This window comes from Etheostoma spectabile, chromosome 20, assembly GCF_008692095.1.
Source record: "Etheostoma spectabile isolate EspeVRDwgs_2016 chromosome 20, UIUC_Espe_1.0, whole genome shotgun sequence".
NCBI classification, from domain to species: domain Eukaryota; kingdom Metazoa; phylum Chordata; class Actinopteri; order Perciformes; family Percidae; genus Etheostoma; species Etheostoma spectabile.
The window spans coordinates 12,929,490-12,949,543 of NC_045752.1; the positions used below are offsets into that span (position 1 = coordinate 12,929,490).

The 20,054-nt window shown below is 40.8% G+C and overlaps 1 protein-coding gene across 1 annotated transcript in view; it reads right to left on the reverse strand.

The window, feature by feature from the left end:
- dlgap2a (discs, large (Drosophila) homolog-associated protein 2a) overlaps window positions 1-20,054 on the reverse strand; it is a gene marked incomplete in the record, with an annotated part of 152,544 nt that overhangs the window by 11,729 nt on the left and 120,761 nt on the right. Inside the window, 5 exon segments of the mRNA XM_032501308.1 lie at window positions 3,553-3,938; window positions 9,106-9,165; window positions 15,777-15,993; window positions 17,254-17,413; window positions 18,466-18,534. Of these exon segments, the coding sequence (XP_032357199.1) occupies window positions 3,553-3,938; window positions 9,106-9,165; window positions 15,777-15,993; window positions 17,254-17,413; window positions 18,466-18,534 (892 nt within the window).

The window sequence follows — 20,054 nt, forward strand, 5'->3', positions numbered from 1 at the left end:
ACACACACACACACACACACACACACACACACTGTACATCAGTAATCACAGTCACAACGTCAGCACAGGTGTGAAAACGGTGAGCATCAGCAAAAAACACTTTTCATCCAAAACACACAAACACCACCTGGTGACTTTTCCCAGCCAGTGACTGTGTTTTAAGGTTAAAAGCTTTAACTTCCCTTGTTATATAACCTCATTATGGCTCCAATTAAAACTATTTTGGTAAATACATCAATCCAATCAGTACTCTAGAACACAAACATGTCCCAGCTTCAGTGAAGTGCATCTGAGGCAGCTTTTAAAGTGGTACTTAAGGACTGCGGGAAAACGCCACGTCCACAAGGTCAAAGATCTACAATCCAAGGTTAAAGATATGTTAACCTCCTCTAAGATGTCAAAAAGGAAATGGCAAATCAATACAGATGCAGGCTAATTTAGGTCAATTGCAAACTCATTGATCATGTGATATGATATTGATGCAGCTGAAGCTGTCTGCAGTATACAGTAGATAAATCAATATTAGCCCCAAGTGTGGCCTGTTGCAACAAACTATTCTCATCTCAACTAGTGACTGGTAGCTATTAATAAACCGGCAGGCAACAATTTAGTACTTACAGTATAGAGCAGCATAGTTATGTTATTTGGATATTTCGTTATTTATTGAGTTAGCAATTAAATTATATTTGTGTCAACAAATGCTTGTCTGCTGTAAATTATTTTTTAAAGCACTCTCCAAACGGCAATAAATACAATTCTGGTGCAAAATTAATTCAATTATAAATGTATATATTTCTATCTAAAAATAGTCAAAATTAAATATGTTGAGTATACATTTATGGATTTCACCTACTAAGAAATCCACCGCCTGTAATATGAGCTCCTTTGCCAGGCAAAAGACTCCCTTCTCTACATTTTTGTCCCTCTTGTAAGCTTCTGTAAATGTAGACATTTTCCACACCTGCACTGGTAATCAAAAGTGCTTATCGACTTCACTGGAGCCAATTTGAATTCTCTGTCACACTTACTCATACACGCACACACATATTTACTTGCTACTTTTTCCCTTTAGTCTCTTTCGCTTCAGCTCAAAGGTTACAGTAGGACTAACAGTGTCTTGCTCTTTCCGCTCTAAAGTTATCTCATCCACGCTATATTTGATTTGTATTCTCCTCTATTGGTAATGAATGATCCAAATCAGAGCTGCATACATGTCCATTTGGGAAGGTGGATTCACAATGACTTTTCTATTCTCTTTGTTGTTTTGCCTGGCCTGGCTCTCACTGGCTGATGCCAGCTCCCGCTCACTTCCCCCAGGCCATGTACCCTCCTCTCACTACCCAGACTGGCCATCCTCAAAACATCCACCAGATGCCCTCAGAGTCTCTCGTCAGCCTGCTCACCTGACATCCCCACCCACCTACACACAGGGGCAAGTTCAATCTCAAAACCGTGCGCACCGTATTGCTGCGTTTCGCTGGTTGAACGACATGTTTCCTCGGAATGGTGGGAAACCGCATGCAAGTGCTTTGAGATATGTTTTCTCTCGTTTAGTGGGTGTGTCTCTCATTCATTTGCTGTGTCACAGATCATACCTAATCAGCAGAGACGTGTCTGTAAACTCGTGGTAATAAAAAGGCACCGCGCTTGCACAACAGGGTGTTCAACGCACCCCCGTTTCTGTTTTAAACAACGTGTTGCTACGTTTTGTTGGGGCTGAATGTGACCCTGTTGAAGGCTCATCAGCGGTCTTTCCCACCCACCTGCACACCTGCATCCCATTCAATCATCAGCCACTCTCCACAAATACCAGTTCACCTCCTTTGGCTATTTGAAATCACATACTAATGCACTGCATACTACACACTCAATCTGTATGTACTGCTGCACACTGCCTGCTAAATTAATGATTAAGTATGCCAGCTGACTGTTCACACTGCAATACATCTTTTCTGGGATTATTGATGATAGCTCAAATACAGGCTTGTGAGGAACACGCTTTTTTACTGTTTAGCTAGGGAAAAAGACTTATTTTGAACATATTTATTATAGTTTCAGTTGACATTTTAGTCACACAAAACTATTTTACAGCTTGGGGTGGAGTACACAACTTCACCAAAGCTTGAATCTAGGGACCAATAAAGGGCCCATCAAAAATATTTCTAGGCCTGGCAATGCTCCCTCTAATTTCTGATTTTACAAAGACATTTTTCTGTTTTCTACATACACACTTGGAAAACTGTACTATTAACTTTCTCATAAGTAAAAGCAAGTTAAAGTTAAACAATCTGTGATAGAGGGTTCTCATCAGGATAAATTATTTTACATAATTTTAATAGGCTGTTAGAAATGTGTTGAAGGCTACTTTTAATTGCTATCATTCACACATTACAGTGAAATGTAATGCCTGGGCAAAAGTTACTGCTGGGTATTTTCTAAGTTTGAATGTAATACAACGCAGACAGCATCAATTGACATTGAAGAGATAATTTATTCGCTGGCTGACTCCCCAATGGCAACATTTGTCAACGGCTTTTGATAATTTAGGGGTTAGGCCAATCTGCAGCCAGAGGACTTTCTTAATATCACCTAAAAAACATAGTAATTACCCTTTAAGGGTGTGCTTGATTCATTTTTGCAAGAAACTTGAACAACACCCAACGACATTCAAAAACCTCCAGTGAAGTGCATTCTTTACTTTACAAGTTCAGCTTTGCACCGCAGTTTGAGCAAATAGCATTTAAAACTGAGTATATGGGGAGAGATTAATAGAAGAAAGTAGACATGAATGTGGTAAAATTATGGTGATAAAGAGTGGTTGTGGGGATCAGAACTGAAGTGCTGTATATGGACCAAGAAGAATACATGAACGCTATGAATTACTATTTCCTATGCACAGAGCAAGCAAAGATACAAGGACTTTTAAATTCACACAAAACTTTGGCTAATTGGCTTTGATAAAATACTATAAATGGCCCTGAGGTGATGATGTAAACTGCCACAGATTCCTCACTCTTTGTTCTGCAACCTTTAGACTGCAACTGGAGATCAACAACATCAGAACCTCAGCTTATATCAGAAAATGAGGCAGACAAACCCAAGATAAGATCACATCGAGTGTGGTAGAGAGAGACAAAAGGTAGATAGGGAGAGAGAAGGAGAGAGGGAGCGAGAAGACTATTATATTGGAGAGAAAGAGAAATAGGTACATTAAATGGAGAGGGAGTAAATGAACCAAGGAGTGAACTTCCATTCACTAAAACCTGCTCCAGCATGAGTTGAATCTTAATTGATGGATTGCAGTAAGGTGACTCACTCTTGCTATTTTTAGCTGCTGTAAAGAGAACACTGTTTCTGAGTTGTGTGTGTGTGTGTGTGTGTGTGTGTGTGTGTGTGTGTGTGTGTGTGTGTGTGTGTGTGAGAGAGAGAGAGCGAGAGAGAGTCTATTCTGTATTAACCATGCATAGGTTTTACTTGAAAGAATTTTTAATGGTCTACTCATTTGATCCTATGTGAGATCTTCTCATTTTGCACACTTTGAGACAGACTAACCTGTATCCCTATAGAGGATCGAGGTGTCTTCAAGTACTCCTCAGCCTTGGACACCAGGATGGCCTTGTCGCAGGTGAGCACCGAGCTGTGGCTGTCTGTGGACGGGTGTCTTTTTCCAGCCATGACTCCGGCCGCCTCCATAGCTATGGTCACAGCCTTGGTGCTGTCCAGGCTGTCCGTGGAGTTGTAGAGGCCCCTGCCTGGGTTTAGCCCCAGGCTGATGCCGTCAGGGGCCCACATTCCACCATGAGAGTGTCTTCCCTCATGATAGGCATCCTGCGTGGACTCGGTGCTGCTCTGGGCCGTGATGGAGATCAGGGGTTTGGAGGTGGTACGGGGCGGGACTGGAGGAGGGGCCTTCTTGTAGTTGGGTGTGTAGTTGATGGCTGGAAAACGTGGACAGACGTCAAATAAGACACAATATTTACACACTGCATTTATTATCGTGTCACTGACATCATGGAATTCTATATGTATTGTAAAATTGTGTGTTCTTACTGTGGACACAAGATCTTTTAAAACAAGTAATTAAAAAAATAGATTTAACGTAATTTCCTTAATATTTCTGAAAAGCAGGATGGTGTGATGGTGTGGCATCAAGTCAAAATAAACTGCAGTGCCCGTGTCCATGGGAATGAAGCAATACTTATGGCACAGACAATTTAACTATATCTGGCTTTGGATACACAAACAATACATGTTGGTTGGTTCAATATGTTGTTGGTTTTGTTTTCAAGCTATGTTTTAAAACGATATAAATGTAGAACATCACCAGACGTTTCTATTAAATATCTGCTATCTATCCATCTTACTTCCTGATTGCTGATTGTTATTTTACTCGTAGTACTGTTTGATTGTTAAGTTAGTAGTACACCTACTCTATCCTTATCAAACAGGAGATGATAAATCTACTAGCCTGTTTTTGTTCAAAGTGTCAAATGTCTATTTAATTGCAACATAGGACATGGATGGATCTCAGTATGGCAGAAACATCATGCAGGCACCGCATATTCCTACCCATTTGTCATATGACAACTAGCAGATTAAGGAGAGCACTTTCCAATGTATTAGAAATTAATATTATTGCGTAATTAACTTACTTTTATTACTTAATGACCTCATTAGCATATGTGGGGAGCTAATTATCACAGTGATTATGATGGGACATTAGGCAGCAAGACCATCTGTTTCACAACTTGACAAAATGTAGCTTGTTGCTAAATATGTTTAAGTGTAACTCATGGAAAACTGCTGACTATCTTATCGATCCAAGCTTCTGGCTGAGTGTGTACTTTCCTTTACCTCTCTACAAGTGCAGAGAGACCTTTTTTCTCATCTTTTGTTCACTGTCAGACAGTGCTCAGATTAGGGAAGGAATTGTGAGTCTTTGAATATATATATTTTTAATAATGAACAAGTCGATAAAGTAACAGAGAACATCAAAGCCTCAGTAACATGAGACACTCATCAGACATGGACAAGTAATCAACAGTACTCGTGTGTGGAGGATCGTGGGGAGGAGATACTGCTCAAGGAAGCCTGACAACTCTCATTTTCCTAATCTGTCCATTTTATGACAGAAAGAAGGGGGATTACTTTCTTTTAAGTGCAAAAGAGAATATGGATTTAATCCACAGAGAGATGGACTTGAGGAATGGGTCATGAACGCCTTCTAAGCTTTGACGTGTCTCTATATTCAAGCTTTTTAGAGAAATGTTCACTCAGTGTGGTTACGGGCTGAAAGATCTGAAGCAAAAGCAGTGTTTGGTGTGTTTTGATCAAAGCTGAGAGTGTGCCAGGTACTGTACCCCGGAGCCAAGAACAGAAGAAAGAAGGCAAAGAGGAAGAACACTGAGTCACGCTGCAGGTTAAGTTATGGGTTATCTTTTTCCTTGACAAAGAGATAAACCGTGTTGAACTCTGTGTTTCGGTTTTTGTCTTACAAATGCTTACATCACACAAAGCAATTAAGGGAGTTCTTATGAGACCAAAGTGTGATTTATTTTGGGTTCTAATGAGCTGCAGTCCCCATACAAGCTCCCAATTATTATCCCCATTATCCCAATTAATAGCATTAGAATTAAACACATTGTTGTCTGAAAAAAGAAAAGAATTTTTTTTTTTGTTTGTGATGCTTTTATTTATTTATTTTTAAATAGCGTAATTTATGGTAAGAATAAAACCCAAGGCTTCACATCAAACCCTGCAACACCTTTTGGCCTCTTTCTGACCCATATTTCGGTTGCGTTTGTAAATAGCTAGGGACGTCTAAGAAGAGTGTTCCGCTCTGGGGGCTTAATGACTCATGCTGATGTCCATTCACAAGAGAGAGCGGATCTGTGCAGGCAGGAAGAGAGGGTGAGAGAGAGAGAGACGGTTTGTGTTTGTGGGATAGAGAGCGAGGATGAATCGGGGAGCGAGGAGAGATCAAAGGAGGAAAGGGATGACCCATTCAAGGGGCAGGATTCAGCAGGAGGACCAAAATAGAGTCATTATTAGCCAGCCAGTCGTGCAAAGGGGAGTCATAATTCTTGCTCCCATCTTGGCAGTGGCAGTATTACTCAGCATTTAGATCTCATCTGAAGTGAACACAGTCAAGGCACTCACGCACGCCTCACGCATGGACTCACTCACTCACTCACTCACTCACTCACTCACTCACTCACTCACTCACTCACTCATTATGCTTGCAGTAAAAGTGTTGTACACCACTGCAACATCAACAAAATGAGTCTCTATCCTAGACACATCCTATTACCTAATCTCATGGCCCTCTCTTTACAGATTTATTCCAGTTTTCATCATTGGTTTTCAAACCTGCAGGCATGCCACTGCAAGGCGAGTGCACATGATGCAAAATGCAGAGTGCATCAAATGTTGAATTAATTAGATTTATCGGATTTATTTGTGATGGAACAATGACCAAGCAAGGATGGCTATCAAGATTTATTCAGACAGTAAAATGGCATGTGAAGTAAAAGATGGTCAGATTTTGGAAAAGAAAGGAACAAATTATGCTTTTCGAACAAACACGTTAGTCAAATTCAAAATTTAACAGTTCAGTCAGCCAACTGGAGAAGATAATTTAAATGTAGAATATGTGTAATAAGTGGCATCTTTAAAGGCAGGTTAATGTATTCAGTGTGAGTAATCCATTTAATCCCTCTCTTTTATCTCTCTTACACAAAACACACAACACACACACACACCCACCACAAACACACACAAACACACACACACACACACACACACACACACACACACACACACACCACACACACACACACACACACACACACACACACACACACACAATTGTGCTATTTTTACTCTGCTGGAACACAGTACTGGATTTGACACTGTCGATCATGCCATATTGATGGATCGCCTTCAGCATAGGGGAAGGATCAAGTGTTGCTCTACAGTGGTTCAATTCATATTTAAAAAACATATTTTACCTTGGACTTAAGCACACACACACACACAACACACACCCACACACACACACACACACACAAACAAACACACACACACACACCCCACACACACACAAACACACACACACACACACAATTGTGCTATTTTACTCTGCTGGACCACAAGTACTGTATTTGACACTGTCGATCATGCCATATTGATGGATCGCCTTCAGCATAGGGTAAGGATCCAGGTGTTTGCTCTACAGTGGTTCAATTCATATTTAAAAAACATATTTACCTGGACTTAAGCACACACACACACACACACACACACACACACACACACACACACACACACACACACAGTAGTTCAAACAAGTAGACAAGTGCCAGTGAGTCTGACTAAGGTAAGACACAAAGGCAGTGATTTAACCACTCCATCTCTGTTTGGACCTCTCTATCTAGCAGGACTGGCTTGTATGCTAACGTGGGGGTGGGGTAGGAGGGAACTGAGTGACACGTCGTTAAGGGTCTTTCTTCTTGATTGGATTTATCACTGTAAAGGAAATGCAGCAGTTTGTTTTGCAGCAGGCTTTTAAGGATATGTAAATGATCTGGAGCGAGGGAGGGAGAGGAAGATGGATGGTTAACTCACATTATTGGTCTTGTGACGAGTGTTGCAGACGGAGACAATAAAGAAATTCACATAAAAATAGCCAACAACAGATAACAAAAAACAGAATGGGTGAGTCATTACTCCAGCTCACATAACCAACCTTGGATTATTTGTAAAAGTTTAAAGATTGTGATAAATCACTGAAAACAAAAACACTGTTTGCAAAAGGAAAAAAACACCCCTGTAGCAGAAAATATAGTTATGTCATGGCAATTAGAGCGGGGAGGGTTTTTTGTTTAGATGTTGTCCTGCGGTTCATAGAAGTCACACTGCAGAGTCTGTCTTTCAGTGGTCTGGATCAACCAAAGTACGGATGTCCCTCACCTTGTGCTCGTTGTTTGTTCCTGTTCTCAAAATCCCTTTGCTTCGGGAACAACAACAAACGCACTAGCAAGCTACACACTGAAAATTATGATTGTGCAATAAAAAAGGCCCGCTTGGTTCTTACGGTGAATGATTGTAAAGATTTACAAAGAATGTGTTTATGGAATTTACTATCTAACTGGGATATTTTGGGACCGGTTGGTGGGATTGCTGTGGACGAGGTACACATGCGGCGATACATTGGTAAGAGTTAATTATGTTTAGCCATGTATTCAGCTAATTTAAATAGCTCAGGTTACTGTATTCCGTACACCGTTAACTTAATTTCATATGTCGCTGCTTTTGGAGCTTAGGTCTGCCCAAGACAATTGTGCTTGGTTGAAAGAACCCAGAATGTATCTATGGTGTAGCAAGACCTCCATAGGGCTGAGGAGAGAGGTCTGGCAATGCGAGACTAGTCTGTCAGTAACTCTTTTGCTCCTAGTGATTCATCTGCATGTCACCAGATGCATGTCACTGTGGTCTGAACCTCACCCTGCATGAAATTAAATTGGCTACTTGTCAACTAGATGGGTCTCTGAAATGCACAATGGACGCTAATACTGGAAACATCCAAAGGGTGGTGTGTGTTTATGTGTTTGTGCAGTCATGTGGTATTGCACACTTTGGAACAGAGTTTCAGGCAGGTTTTAGAAAGTGACGCTATCATAAAAAGTCAAGTGACAGAGGAGAAAGCCCCTTTAAAAATTGAGCTCTGCCATAACTACAGTCTAAAACAAAAGAGGAGGATACTAGTTTAGAGTAGGGGGGTGTACCGCAGGTGTAGTCGAGCAACTGCATCCTCCAGTCAATCTAGCTGCTATAGGCTCAAGTGCTTCATGGAAAAATATATTTAGTGTGAATGACTCATATTCTATTCAGTAAACTCCTACTTGCAAGTTTGAGTATCATTGCTTGTTTACTGCGTGGTAACTTGTAGCTCATTAAATGTGGGAGCAATTGCAGATAATCAATATTATTGAAACATGCTCAACAGCAACCTGCCAAAGGATGACTCATGTGTGTCTTGTGTTTCATTTAAATAATGTTGCATTGAAATGGAGCAATGGAGGATGCCCCAGGTTGCAGGATTACCTGGGGTTTGCTGGGGGGTCCGGTCATTGCTGCAGGTAGAGGGAAGGCAAAACTGGATCCCTGAAAACAAAGGAGTGGGGTGGAAATTCAGAATGGTGGGCCTTTTTGGCCAAACATAAAGTAAAATCTAATTACATTACATAAAGCACACGCGGTGTGGATCCTGGGAGTAACTGCAGGCTACGAGGATCAACCTGCAGAGTAGGATGTATAGCAAAATCACAACATAGAAGAAACTTGGACGAAAGAAATGCCTTCATTACATAGACAAACTGAATATGAAGTCCATGTTTCAGCAGAACACCTTGATCAGACAGTGTCCAAGGCAATTTTGCATAAAGTGCACATTAAGTAATCAGCACTAAAACAATTTTCTCATCTTTGAATGTTTACTAAGATTCTACATCTCTGATATTTATTGAAAACCATTTACATTTTTTAAGTAATTTTGCCTTCACTGAAGAAGATTTCTGCAAAGGTTAACACCCTATTACACTCCCCTTAAACTGCATGACGTCCACAATGAATGAAAGTATACGCATAGAGAAAACAATGCAAACAGTTATGTGAATAGCAGTAGATCAGTTCACTCCTCTTCATGCCATTGAGGTTATTGGCTTACTTTTAAAGCATTTTAATAATAGAACAGCAATTATTGTGTTCTAATAAACACAAGGGCAACTAGCATGATTTGTTTTGCAAAATCTTCCTTCAAGTAAGCAGACATTTCCCAACTACTCATCAGAATTATTTTCTCTGTTCCAAAGTTTACAGAAAAAATGGGCCTAATATTATATGCCAATATCTTTCATTGCACAACTAAATCCTGAAGCAGTTTATATTCATATGATTTCAAATGAATGAACATAATATCACTGCTGTATAGGGTAAATTGTGTGCTACTTTTAGATAAACAATTTTGCAAATGAAAAGTAAACCACTGAAAGAGTCCGGCGAAGAAAAGGGTGGTGTGTAAAAGGGCAAAAATGAATTCAACAATACAACCTAATTAACTTCCAACACCTTTGAAAACCTTTCAGATTCAGTCAATTTAGCAAACTTTCATAAAGTGCTCTGCACATATTCAATTCAAAAACAGCACACAGAAAAATCCTTTTCTGGCAGCTCACTGATGTTCAGTTAAGATTCTTTTTGTTCTCAGCACACTTTATTAGAGGACAGACTTCAGTGGGCGATTCCATATAGAGCCCATTAATTGGACACATAGCACAGATATATCTTGTGATATGCCTGGCTTTTTAGCTGTTCATTGCTGGTAACAGAATTCTGCGTATTCCGTGCTCCTTATGAGGCTCCTTTCATTGCACTGAATTTTAAAATGAAACAATGAATAGAACAATGAGGCACTGTATATGAAATGCACAAAACCACTGAGGCCATATTTCATGCACCATTACAACATCATTCAGTTTCACACACAAAAATAGCCACACTTTGTAAACCTCTTTTCAGGAAGGAACACAATTCAACATGTCATTACACTTGTCCCAGCATTACATTCTCATTCTTTGATTCCTGAGCATTGAGAGGATATCATACAGTAAAAAATACAATATCACCTCTCAACAAGGCCTGTAATTACTATAGTCAGATTATCAGACAAATGAAATCGTGGTTGATAGCATGTTTTTGAAATAACTGTATTCTTATACTTTTTGTCCAGCAAAGATGTGTGTATATAGGCTGTAAGTTTGGTAGCAAATTGTATGCGCATGTAGGTAACATGAAGTTGTGTGTACATAGAGGTTACATACAATAACTGTACTGGTTTGTAATCATATTGGACCATGAATTAAAATAATGCAAGTTACTTTCTATTTTCCATTAACAGTACAGTTTTCAGCTCAGTCTAGGATTGTGCAAACATCATTCCACAGTTTAACTTCTGTATACCTCCAGAGTCCATCCAACAGCTCACATAGTAAACAGTATGTCCTTATAGTTATATGATAACTGCAAAGATTCACTTCACTCCACTTAAGAGTGACAATAAACAGAGAGCTCAAAACAAGGAAAGGATTGTCGGGACGTTGTACTGTATACATTATGCCAGCTCCAAAAAAAGCTCTTAAAATCTTCTGATGTAATGCACTGAATGAACAAGAACATTAATGTTATTCAGGTATCCAGTGATAACAAAGGCAGTACTGTTCTGGAATATATAATTCACATCAGTGGTGATAGCTTCAGAAAAGTTCATTCTGCATTTTACCAAATGTTTTTGAAGCATGGTTGTTCACATTCTTGCAGGATGGAGCAATCCTTAAAATATGATTTTAAGCTTCTACCAATGCAGTCTTTTTTTCAGGGAATATTACAGCAGGTTTGTGTATGAGAAAAAAAGTCCTTGCTTTAAATGCCAATGTTCACATGACATTTAGATCTGCACGTTGCTCTACAGTGGACTGGCAGCTACAAACCGTGAGCTATAAATATACTTTGAGCTACATTTTGTCTGCTGAGAATGAGGTACAATCTCACAGAGTGAGAGAGACATATGTGATTTCTGCACTGTTGTAATCGTATCTCCTGCTCCAGAGTTCCACGCTGGCACTCCTGTGCATTGATTCACGTTTCTGGCCCCTCTTCTGCCACCTGTACCACAGAAATGCCTGCTCGCTTGAGGACCTCTCTGTACTACCTAGGGTCTCTTCATCCACAAGTACCCCATACTCCTGGGATACAGCCATACACTCCAGTGTTTCTGGAATCATATCATTTGGCTCCATGAGTTCCAGGTCCATTGAACATATGTCATCAAGACCTGATGGTGATGGATCGGCATCTGGTGGAAGAGGATCTGTGGCTGGACTTGTGGGTCCAAAGTCTATTTCCAGTGACGTATCAGTGGAACTAGGGGGGGAAATTGTGACAGTGACCTGTGGTAGAGGGATTTCATGTAATTCTAAGGCTTCATCCTGAGGCGTGTGAGCTAAGTGATGTTCCATAGCTGGATCCAAACAGACAAATTCAGTTGACTGTGAAGGTTCAAAGGGGCACACTCTGGCAGGGTCCACAGTCGGTAGGGGTGAACCTGGACAATCTGATTGGTTAAAGGGTTGATCTAAATCCTCTGTATTAGATGGATAGTCAACACTCAGGTCAAAGGGCTCTGGTTCAGGGTCCATGAACACAGAGTCAAGATCATCTTGATCTAGGGAAGTCAGCATGACTAAGTCAAAGTGGACCAGATCGGCATGATATATAGGGGTGGTATCAAGTGGTTCGGGAAGGGGTGGCCACTCTAAATCTTGGGACAGGGGGTCAGTGTTGATTTGAGTTTCAACAGAAGTGGAAGGTAAGGTTGAGACTGCTGTCATTTGCTCTGAGGCAGGGTCAGAAGGATGATCTGGAAAGGTGATAATGGGATCTAAATGTGTGTCACTGTCAGTTGGATTAACAGGATAATCTGTGTCAAGGTACTCTGACACCACAATGGATGGACATATGATTTCAGTATCTAAATTACATGAAGTAACAGTATCAAGATTAACTGTGGTTGTATCGCAGACTGAGAATGGGCCTTGACTAACAGGGTCAGATGAGCACACTAAGGGTAAGTCTGATGGTTTTGATTCCAGTTCTGTTGGGTCTGCAGGATCTGGATCTTCTAATCCTGAATATGTTAAAGAAATTTCAGTTGGGTATTGAGACACAGGATCTTGCTTTTCCAAGGTGACAGGATCCGGAGACTCTGAATCTGACATGTCACAATCACATTCCTCAGGTGGGGACACAGTAACTACAGGAACTGGATGTGGTAGCTGTATCTTATCTCTTTCAATTAGTTCTGAGTCTGGGGATTTCATGTCATCAGGGTGAGATGGTTCAGTATCTGAATAGGAATCATTTGCTGGGCATATATTTATTAGCTGTTGATTGATTAGCATTTCTTGTTCCACTGTCATGGAATGCTGAGGGCTCTCAATGGCTGCGTTTGAGGAAATTGGCACTTTACTATGAGTGGTGACTGGCTCATTAGTGACCACAATTGTAAGGTCTGGCAGCTCTGGTTCTGGTTCAGCCCTAAGTGGCAGAGCAATCAAATCAAATGGCTCTGGTTCGACTGCTTTAACAGAGCCTGGAAGTATTGGATCCAAAGAAAGTGGTATGGCACTCTCTACATACATCGATTGTGGACAGGCAAGAATGCTTGGGTCCATAGAGAGCTGTTTTGGCAGATTTCGGTGGGCGCCTTTCTTTTTCTCCTTCTTCTCTGGACAATTGACAGCCGCATCTGCAGTGTTTTGCCGGACCAAGACCTTGCTTTTGGCCTGGGTACCCACTGACACTTTTGATATCTGGGGTTTCTTCTCTCTAGCTCCCCCAGTGCCTCCATCTGCTACAGAGGTTCCAAGTCCTCCTGCTCCTTCCCCTTCCTCTGCCCCTGCCCTGGGTCTTGTCGCTGTTCCTGCCCCAACCCTTCCACCTAAACCAACCCCAGCTCCAGCAGCCGTGTTACCACCTTGGGGAGACCATGTGTTGTAATGCTGTGTGAAAGTGTTAAAATTACTGTTGAAAGCACGAAGCTCTGTACAGAGGTCCTTCCTTAGATCAGCTAGCTCTCGACGCATGGCAGAGACTTCTTCCTTCCACTGCATGCTGATAGCTGCAGCCAATGTAGCCGACTCTTTGATACTGGCCTGGATGGCTTTTGGTGATGGCCGGTCTGGGACACTAGATCTGGGGGATCTGAAGAGGCTTGGAGAAACAGACGGTCCAGACAGAGGTTTGGCTGTAGCGCCCATGATATCTTGTTGGTAAAGCCTGTCTCTTCTGATGGGGCAGCCTAGATCATCATGAGCCAAAGGGGCCGTGTCTGCCAAATCCTCAAGTACACTGGCCTGGTCAGGTAAACAAGATTCTTCCTGCACATAATTTCTGTCTGGAAGACAAATATAAATATGTATCTGTAATATGGCCACAGGTGTGGGCAGCTGGAGAGAATGTGCTTTTTATTGCCACAAAGCAGTAACATTAAATCATGCACTGAATGCCATGAGTCAAAATAAGATAACAGCAGAAAGAAACAACTTAACTAAGTGCTAACCTTATGATTATTGCCCAAATTTACTCATCTATATACTGTAGATGTGTATTGAATAGTTTCCATTCTAGAAGTTTAACAATATAATATTATACATTACAATGTTGAAAACCAGTGTAACACTGGGAAAGTACTCCCATTTTGACTCATTTTTGATAATGGTTTACACTGCCTTCTCAAGCTTAATTTGTAGCATGCATTCTTTGCATCTTTTCAATGCACAAAGCTAAAACTCCTAGCTGCTGGAACACATCACAGACAGAGGACAATATTTCTAATAAATGAGGTGTAATAACAATCCTTGCATGCTCGTCTGCTTTCAGTCGAGGTAAAAAATGTGTACTTTGTGCAATGAAAAGTGGCAAAGATGAGCAAAGCTTCCAAACCATTTCCCATCAGTCAAGAAGTATAGTATGAACCCTATTGAAAAAGTGAGGTCCAAAATTGTGAAATCTATCACATATCAAATTCTGCATCCTAAAAATGCAAAGGTATTTGATTTTACTGAGAAAGCAGTGTAAGCAAACACTTATAGGTATGAATAATTGATCATAAGCACAGCTCCAGATGGCCACACCTCTAGCCCTCCCTATTCTAGTCCAACTGATGTTGTTAGTTCATGAATCTACTGTGTGAAGAGGTGGAATCCGCTCAGACTTCTCCTCTGGACATCTTTTCTTCTTTTCTTCCCACATTCTTCATCACAAGGATGCATCATTTCCTCAGTGAAGCCAACGATCATGGGATTTGTTGAAACCACCAGCAACTTGCAATTTATAATCAAGGCTCAGTATCAGAAATGAATGCATGTGTCATCGGAGTAGGTTTAGGGTTATTGTAACAACTTTGCATATGTGATGTGTGTGTCTAACAAGTGTGACAGTTCAGTTACCGGTGCATTTATTGTCACCATTAGATTATCCATTATCCAGGTCTAGACACATTAGTGTGCACTTCTGTAATGTGATCTAATTGTGTGTAAACATGAACTTTGCAATAAGACAAAATCATTTGTGTGAACAATTTTTGAGCAAAAAACGTTCACAAAATACTGTATGTTGATATATTTAAGTGTAAACTAGGTTTACAAGTAAACAATGCATATAGCAATTTCATCATTTCTTTCCTCAATTTGCAATAAAGCTGTGTGTAAGTTCACGAGTGTCACCCCTTAGCACCATAAAGAAAGTCAGATTTCCAAAATGTAGAAGAAAAAGCAGTCATGTCTTCTGATTTTTATTTCAGACATGTGATTTTCAATAGGGTTCATAGCTTTACTCTCTGATGCATCCAACGGATGAGCAGATGAAACACTGTATACAAAATACAGTGGGATGAACTAGCACAGCTCACAAGTGGTAGCTACGGTAATCAAACGTCCATCAAAAACAATGGAAACATACAAGAATGATTCATGCAAAGAAATGAAGTTGTTTGACAGTACAACCAGTTTGCACTAACTGTTCTATATTCATCCATTAACACATGTTAATGCCAAATGAAAGCTTTTGGTGTCAATTTGTAAGTAGAAAAAGAAAAAAAAACCATCTAGAACGTCACACATTTTATTGTGCAAATTAAGTTTATGTTAAATAGCCCTTACCTGTGGTAGCCCTGATGGTGGATGTGACAGTGGAGGCCATGGGGGGGATGCAGTCATCGTCTTGGGAGTAGCCGGCCTGGATAGCTCGCAGGTAGCTGTGACTCCGGGTTCTGAAGCAGCCTGGCAGGTCCAAAGCCTCCATGGCCTGGGATTCCACCTCACTGAACACCGACTCGCACACAGATTCAAACTGACCATTTACTTCTGTTTCACTCACCTGTAAGACACAAAAGGGAGAAAGCATGCTTTTCTTCACTGTTAAGCAGGTGAGGATATTTCTTAGTTTTTTTGTGAGAAATTGGTTGGTTGTAAAACCGGACATTGTGTTCACTGTCAATTTCCTTTAGAATTAAAAAGCAAGGTTTGTTGCTAAAATCAAACAAGTGCACATATGAATAGGCAAAAGACAGCATAGAGATAAGAAATCAATGAAAAAATGTGTTTTCATAATGTCACAAAAAAGATTTTGTGCATTTTTTAAGTGTTAAAATTGTTCTGTCATATCTCCACACTAGTAGATACCCTGTGGGCTGGTTCCCTGCTACAGTAACTCTTGGTTTATGTGAATACAACCAAACAATGTAACATACAGTACATTTGGATGAAATCAAGGTCAAACTGTCTCAGAGAGTTTGCTGGAAAAGATGTGTTGTTTTTGTTGACCAGATCTATATCTATTTCCTGTTTCAGATGTGTATGATGTATCTTGTAATTGTCTTTGATACTGACTTAATACAAAGTGTTGTTTACTGAATAGAACTAGTTTGATGGTTATCACTTCACTCCCATTTGGCAATATCAAGAATAAAAGATAAACATCTTGTTCTATTGGGATTTTAGTTGAGCTTTCAAGACTCAAAAAAGTAATATGCCTCTCTTTTAAGAGGGAGATAAATATCTCAACAACCCCTGTTGGAGTATTTTAATCTATCCAAATATACTATGTGCAATGAACTGTCAAGTATAAGTAAAACAAAGCCAGAAAAATCTATCTACATGGTGGCAGTAGCTCAGTCTGTAGGGAGTTGGATTGGGAACCGGAAGGACCAGGTTCAAGTCCCTGTATAGACCAAAGTACAGCGTGCGGATTGGTTGTGGAGAGATGCCAGTTCACCTCCTGGGCGCTGTCAAGAGGCTCTTGAGCAAGACACCGTAACCCCCCCCACCCAACCACTCAGGGCGCCTGTTCAGCAGTCGCAGCCCACTCACTCTGACATCTCTCCATTTGTGCATGAATAGGTCCTGAGTGTGTGTATTTCAGGCCTTTGTGCAGGGATTTCAAACAAACACTGTAAATTGAAAATTGTAATTTCCCCACTGGGGATTAATAATAACAAAAAAGTGTAATATAAAAACATTGCAGTGACAGTGAAAACTATGTTTAAGACAGTTATGCTCTTTATGCTCTTACTCAGTAGCGCCCAATGTGTATGGATGTGAATGCTCCCCAGTACAAGTTGAAAGGGTGCAGACTCACCTGGCTCACTTGGCTAACACAGCTGGCCTGACTGAGAGTGCTGACTGCCCGCATGTAACTCTGGTTCCTGGAGCGAAACTTGGGAGAGTTGTAGTTGGTTGAGGGATCTAGAGCAATACTTGGGTGCATGTCCCTGGCGGCTTGCAAGTGATAGCTCTGACTGAACAGAGAGAAAAAAAGGAGAAGCAAGGAGGGAGTGGGACTACAGCCATGTTGAGGATGTCTTAAGCAAGACAATTAAACATGATTTAATTACATGATGACAAAAACAATAAAGAGTTATCAAGGTCAGTCCTGCAACCTGAACTTAAGAGGGATACTGGTTATGACATTGTGTTTCCCAAGAGGGGAGCCTCTCTCTGTAAGTTTTTTCTCCCCCACTATATTGATGTGTACACCGCCGTCCTTAAAACGCCAGTTCGATTTCTGTTGTGCTGAAACATCCAATCAATGCTTGGAAATGAGGGAAATGCAAATCAGGAGCTAGTTAGTAAGCACGCCCTTCAGAAAGCACCCTGGTGTCAGCCAGGTCAAATAATTATGCAACCCCAGCAGTGCAAGTGGTATGTTGAGAAACCCCTAGCCTGGTTTGAAATGTGCTGCAGAAAAGACAAATAGCGATAACATGGAAGAAGAAAGGCGCTAGTAAACTAGAGAATAGTTTGCGAGTCACATTAGGAATACCAATGTGCGGTTCCCTCGGCCATATCCATTTCTAATGGCAGGCAGGGATGACTAAGCAGTTTCTGGGCTTTTTATAGAGATAAACACTGGTGTTTGGCAGCAAGAAAAATGCCAGTGTGATTAAAAGTCCCCCAATCCATCTTGTCATGCTGTGGCAAGGCGTGTGTGTGTTTGCAAAGTAATATCAACCTTCTGAGCATCCAAAGACATCCGAAAGAAGAAATATCCAGAAATTAAGTCTGACTATAGTGGTAAAGGCGCTGTAAATGGGAAGACTTATGCTGGTGTAATGTATATCAGTGAATCAAATCATGTCTAAATTGTGTTTAATGGTGCCTTGTGCTTTGCCAGAAAGAGCAGGTCGCCCCAGGTGACCTCTCATTGACTGGTCTTAAGTCTTTGCTCTGTGAGACGTGCATATAGGGTATAGGTCAGCAGGACAGCATCCCAGCCGGCGCCAATGTCTGACCACTGCAACATGGTAGCAACAGAAAGTAAGGGAAGGAGAGGCGCTGAGCCTGTATTCACCTTAAGTCTGCAGCAAAATTGGTGATGTAGTTACGCATGTCACTGTTGATTTTATCCAGGCGGTAAGAGCTGTGGGTAGAAAAGAAAACAGAGTTACTGGGTCCCACAAGTGGGAGTTGAATGGATGGGACTTCACTGGGCAGAAGTCCAATGGAATTGGATCTGTACGGGACTTGTGGACTTGTGTGAATGTTTGCTTGACATTAGGGGAAACACAATATGACAAACACGGCCCTCAAGTAATAATAAAAGGGGGAGCATGTTACAGTTACATTTAGTTGGCAGACAGATTTGCCTGGTCAAGGCAATATCTTATAAAGGAAACACACACGCATGCACGCACGCACGTACGCACACACACACACACACACACACACACACACACACAATGTATACAGACTGTTACTACAAAGCACTTGATGACGAAATGCGACATATGAAATACAATAACTCTACATCATAAAACACATTCTTTTCCTGTGTGGCTAATTACATTTGCTTAATGAGCCAAATAAGAGCAAAAAAACTCTACCTAACATCCTTCCCAGCGCAATGAAACTTAGTCAAGCTTTTTAGCTGACATGATCAGATATAAGTGCACTGGCTAAGGCATAATGGAGGCATACTTCATCCATCCCTGCCTGTAGAGATGTCTATTATTGTCAGTTAAGTGAAGGGAGGCTGTTTTGAGAAAGTGTTGGCCCTTTATCAAATAACGCCAGAACAACTTTCCTCTAATGTCTCTGATTGGTGCTAATGCACTTCCATTGTTTGCCAGGGATGATGGGAATCTCAAACTTCCTGCCATCCTTCACGCTACCAATGAAAGTACACTTTCTGAGGTTAAACAAAGCCCAGCCACAACAGTAGCTGTTGTGTGTGCAAATGTTTTAAAAGAATGGATGAAAGTAAGGCATAGCTTATAAAGGAAGGAGGCTCTGTCTGTTCTTTCAGTACTTTGATTTTCTTGACAACTATTTATCTGATCGACTTCACACTTACAGGGTGAATTGCTGAGGACCCAAGGAAGTGCAGTGCTCTTGAGATCCACGATACATCTTTCTTATAGTATTTATTAGTGGGTACAGACATATCCTGGTCCTTTCCTAGGCAGATATGGATTTGGGACAGTACCAATATAGTCCCAAGTTAATGTCTGCCTAGGAAATTGTCTAGTCTTAATCTGCATAGCTATTTGTACTCGTTGTGAATACGCAGGCCAGAAGAAGAAATTAGGTTGTTGTTGTTTTTTTGTGTACTTACTTTTACTCAAAACATGCTATTGCGGCAACATAGGATTCCATTCACTATGCTAAGTTAACTAGCTGCCGGTGTTGCACTGGACTGAAACAATGCCTTCACTGAGACAAAAAATACATTGGCCCACCTACTTACAGCCAGGGGAGACCATGATAAGCCCTATTTCAACAAACGTTGGCGTATTCCTTTAAGAGTTACATTCATAGTGTAGAGTAAAAAAGTGTTAAGAAAAACCCTGTCGAACAAAAACGTAGGCTAACAATGCATGACATGTCACACTCACCTACTTTTTTTAAGGTTATTTTTTGGGCATTTTTAGGCCTTTATTG